This window comes from Atta colombica, unplaced genomic scaffold (genome assembly GCF_001594045.1).
Source record: "Atta colombica isolate Treedump-2 unplaced genomic scaffold, Acol1.0 scaffold189, whole genome shotgun sequence".
Lineage (NCBI taxonomy): Eukaryota > Metazoa > Arthropoda > Insecta > Hymenoptera > Formicidae > Atta > Atta colombica.
In genome coordinates this window covers 1,190,496-1,195,453 of record NW_017259281.1, presented here as the reverse complement: position 1 = coordinate 1,195,453, position 4,958 = coordinate 1,190,496, and the positions used below count along the sequence as shown (strand labels likewise).

The 4,958-nt window shown below is 30.1% G+C and overlaps 1 protein-coding gene across 1 annotated transcript in view; it reads right to left on the bottom strand.

Annotated features, from left to right (window-relative positions):
- Window positions 1-4,958, bottom strand: part of LOC108686659 — a 39,635-nt gene that overhangs the window by 3,866 nt on the left and 30,811 nt on the right. Inside the window, exons 16-22 of the mRNA XM_018192086.1 lie at window positions 3,691-3,846; window positions 2,212-2,474; window positions 1,610-1,946; window positions 1,012-1,257; window positions 841-954; window positions 602-757; window positions 402-445 (exon numbers count right to left, since the gene is read on the bottom strand). Of these exons, the coding sequence (XP_018047575.1) occupies window positions 402-445; window positions 602-757; window positions 841-954; window positions 1,012-1,257; window positions 1,610-1,946; window positions 2,212-2,474; window positions 3,691-3,846 (1,316 nt within the window). The remainder of the gene's footprint in view (window positions 1-401; window positions 446-601; window positions 758-840; window positions 955-1,011; window positions 1,258-1,609; window positions 1,947-2,211; window positions 2,475-3,690; window positions 3,847-4,958) is intronic.

Here is a 4,958-nt window from a genome sequence, read left to right as displayed (position 1 = left end):
AATTATTAAAAAAATAAATATCTTTCAAATTTTATTCTAATTAATATAAAAATTAGTGTAAAAATTTAATCTTAATTAATAAAAATCTTAATTTAAAAATATTAAGTTAAATTTCTGTTTTAAAAAAATGCTTTTTTTTTATTTTATCAGCTCTGGCAAAGTACATCAATCGAGAGAATCAATGTTGTATTTATAACTTTTTTCTTATGTACTTCAAATCAAGTACAATTATCACCAATCGATGTTTCAGTAAATAATTTTCTTGTTCTTCTATTTGCGTACACTCGATGCAAAACCCCGTCGAGTCTCTGCATAAGAAAATGACCAATCGTGTAAAAGTACTATAGAGATCTGCATGCAAAGATATAAGCGACGTACAAAGTATATTTAGACCTCAATACATTGCGTGCAACACCGACACGTATGACGCTGAAGCTTTAAGGATCTACAACATGATAGAAGCTATTAGTTATCATACAAGAATTAGGACTCACATTAGGACTCGACGATTAAAAAATGATTATTAAGATATATTCGTGGTAACTTTCTGTACAAAAATGTAGTTTTTTTATCATTTCCATTAACTTTGCTAAATTCTTACGTTGGCAAATTGTCTCAAAGAAAGTTCCATAACTTTTCCTATTGTGAGCGTCAAGTTCTGTTGGGATCTTATGATCATAATGTAGATGTCTCGATTTTGACTAGGATTCAATTCATACCAAAATGATTCGTATACTGAGTCACCGATCATTTCACTCTAAAATGTACAATCATATGTCTTTGTCATAGAAAATATCGTACCAAATATCGTATATTTGATGTAATACATTTTATACGGACTTTCGTGCTCAGATGTTGTCCGACAAAGCAATATACAAATGCTTCTAAGCTCATAACAAAATAAAAAAACACGGACTTGACTAACATCATTGATCCGCCTGGGGTACCGATAGACTGAAATTTATATTACTTTATATTTTAAAGAAATTAATATTATTTTAGTATACTTACGATCACGATAAGAAATCCTAGACAACAGATAACCAGAGTATTCGATACAAATTGTATCAGTGCTATATTGGAATAAAGGTTTTCGATATTTTTGGAGAAGGTGATAATTTGCTGATGTCGAACGATCAGATCTTTTACGATGTTTTCGTTCACACCCTGCTCGATGTTCTTCCGCTCAATATTCTTCTGCGTAATTTCACTCAATTTCTGCCGCATTATATCAATCTGCCCACACACATGAAGAACCTAAATAAATATTGCATATTTTCAGTCCAATGTTTTAATTTGGATTCGACAAACGTTGGATTCAACGAATGCAAACAAACACGAAAGAAGCTTATTTCATGTGTTCACATAAGTGTGAATTAATGACGATTGTGTTTATTTGCATTCATTTTCTTAGTCTGAATCAAAATTAATATAAAATCAAGATAAAAAAATGTACTTTTCGCTTATATAATTTTATTTTACAAACTATTATTTTTGTATTATGTCTGTTTTTACTATACATAAAATATTTTAGCAATCTTTTGTCTCAGAATTACATCATAATTATTTTCAGTTCTAGGAATATAGACAAATCATAAACGAAACTTACCAATATTATTAGCAAGGAATTTATTACACCCACCATACCAGCCGCACTCGTCTGATGAATAAATTGACTAACAAGGACAGCTACGTGTACTGATGTGCTCTCAATCTTAAAAGGTATCTCCATTTTGATGATTAGCTCTCGAACATCGGTTTGATTTTCATTTTTGATCTTCATTATTGTGCCTATCGCGTAGAGGAAAACTGACGTCATATGCGAGCAAATTATAATATTGGAGACCCAACGAGATACATAAGCTATTCTGGTCATCGTGTACTCATCCGAAATATCGCATTCCTTCCAGTCTTTGATCATGCATGTTATAATTTCGTTCAGTAAACTATAAAGGATTGTTTAAAGAAATGTAACCAATATAATTGTGACCAATATGATTGCATAAAAAAAATAGAGAAGTCTTTATTCTGTCGTTATGTCAATATTACATAAAAAATTATAAATTAATAATAAATTTATATAAATAAAAAATATCTTTTTAATCCTATTTATGATTTGAAAACTAAAATAGAAGATATGAAAAGCATTTGTGAATTACATTTAATTTTGTGCTCAATATGTATCGCTTTGAAGAAGAATATCGGTCTTACCGAGAATTAAATGCAAAAATAAGCATTTTAATAAGCAAAAGGGTATAAGCGAAAGTTACGCTTAGTGCGTCCATGAGAATCATTAAATCCTCCTCTTCAAAGTGCACGATTACGTGTTGATATTGAAAGATTTGAAACACGATCATTGATGATATGCTGAGGACTTTAAGTAAAATTGCACACGACGTGCCCGGCCATACACCTATCATACGAAGACCGTATTGCACAGACCAGCACACTATATTTGTCGAATCTATCTCGTTCTCCATCGAGCTCAAAGACATCTCTTTCTTCAAACGGATGATACGGTAAGTTATCATTAATTCTCTATCTACATTATAGATAAAACTATAATGTAAAAGGCTTCGCTTTACTACAGATTATTTATCCCAAATTGAAATCAATACAATTTAAATGTTTTCCATTAGAACTACAAGGAGATTGAAGAAACGTTGAATTTCAGAGTGTCAGTAAATTGGAAGAAGAAATTTTCGACTTCGGCATGATCCAAGTTCTAAGTCAATTTATATTATCAGATCTGGCTGAGCGAGAAGTCTTAGTAAAACTACTCAATCATTGTCAGTAAAATTCTACTTTCGAGTGATTCCTTGATCGTGCACGAGACAATAATTATTCATTGATTATTTCATATTTTTTTCTTTCATCTTAAAAGTCATGAATAAAAATTATAGAATGATTCTTTAATAATTACAAAAAAAATGGATATGCGTACCCACGAAAGCGTCTAACGTACCCTAGTATATATACGTCACTCAGTCGCTGTCCGTTATTTGCATTAAAAATGCAAGACGAATGTGCGCTGGACACACGTGAGTATCAGATGCATGCGTAGAATACTTAAAACTTTTAAATACCAAGAAACAAAGAGCAGGAATTGTGGAAGGTAAATTCATAAGGATAAATCGAAAGCGAGGGTGAAAGTTTGCAATACTGATAAGGAAAAGATGTTGAGCAGCATATAGAAACGTTTATCTATAAAAAATATAATGCTATTATTGAGTTAAATGAGATATATTAATGTATTTTTACATAAGAGCATTCATGTTCGTGGAAAGCTAATGAGTTACTAGAATTCGCGAGATATCGCGTTTCTTATAACACAATAGCTACATAAACATACAAAAAGTATTGCCTTCTCTATACATGGCTTTCAAGACATAGCATGCAGCACGGATATATAAGAAGCTGATGCCTTAATAATCTAGAAAAAAGAAGGTAGAACTCATATTTCATGTGGCAGCTAGTAAAACGCTATACTTTTATCGATACAACTATTATAAAAATTTAATAAAATAAACAAGACAAGAATATATTATTTTTTATAATATATACAAAAATATATTACCTTCTATTAATTTATAAGTTAAATTCAAAATGATAACAATTGTTTCTTTTAAAAGTACATATAACCTATATCAAGTATAAGAAAACATAATTCTGAAAACATAATTCTCTTACAGTTGTGAAACGTTCTAGGGAAAGCTCCATAAATTTTCCGATCGTAATAGTTAACTTTCTTTGTGATCTTAAAATTAACAATAATAAAATACGACTCTGCGTGGGATTTAATTTGTACCACTTAGTTTCGTACGCTGCATTGCCGATCATTCTGCCCTATAATTGAATGAGTGATTAAAGTTTTAGAATTGTGATAAAAAAAAGTATATCGCATAAGTACGACATTACTATTTTATATAATCTTCTTTGAGATATTTTTCGAAATACATTTTTTTAATAATGATTAATATTAAAGAAAACATAATCTACATAATGATAAAATTATACGCAGAAAGTTATATAAAATTTGTAACTGACAAAAAATTACATATTCATAAATATATAAATATATAAAATTTGACATAATATTATATACAATATTATAAGAAAAATTATGTGCATATATTGATACATACAATTTTTTCTTATAATAACTATATCAAGCTTTGTTGCGCTATTTATTTATAATTATAAATAGAAAGAATTCATGAAGATAATTTATAACTGCATCGTTCTGACCTTGGCACTAAGATATTCTCCAGCATAACAAAATATGAATGCCTCCAAAGTGATGACAACATAAAAAAAGAGGGATTTAATCAACATTGTCGAGCCTTGCGTGTCGCCGATAGACTGTAATATAATCGGAAATAATACCAAACATAAAACGCTCTGAATAACGAGTAAAATAAAAGTACTAAAATCCACATTTGAATGCCACTATTTATTTCGAATTTATTTTGAATATCTTTGTATGAGATATTCTGATTTATTGCGTATTGATAAGCGGAAATAAAAATGTTAAAAATAAAAATGTTTCATGTAATGATAATAATTTAATGTTACTGCGTATGTATTAACTGCATGTATATTTGATTTTATGAAGCTTCACTCACAGTCACAATTAGAAATCCGAGACAGCAGATGACCAAAGTGTTCCACAGGAATTGCATCAGAGCTATATATGAAAAAAGAGTCTCGATGTCGGCTGAGAGTGCGATAATTCTTTGATGTCGACGTATTAGAGCTTTGATGATCGAAGCTTGCAAGTCGAACGTATCGTCTGAAGAGATTTCTACCAACCCTCGGCACATTATATCGATTTGCCCACCTACGTGAAGAATCTAAAAATAACGGTCAACGCCCTGCAATATGTTCTTGATATTGCCATAATTCAGTATAGAAAACAATTTGTGAATATATTCATCAATAAGGAAAGTAACAGCAGA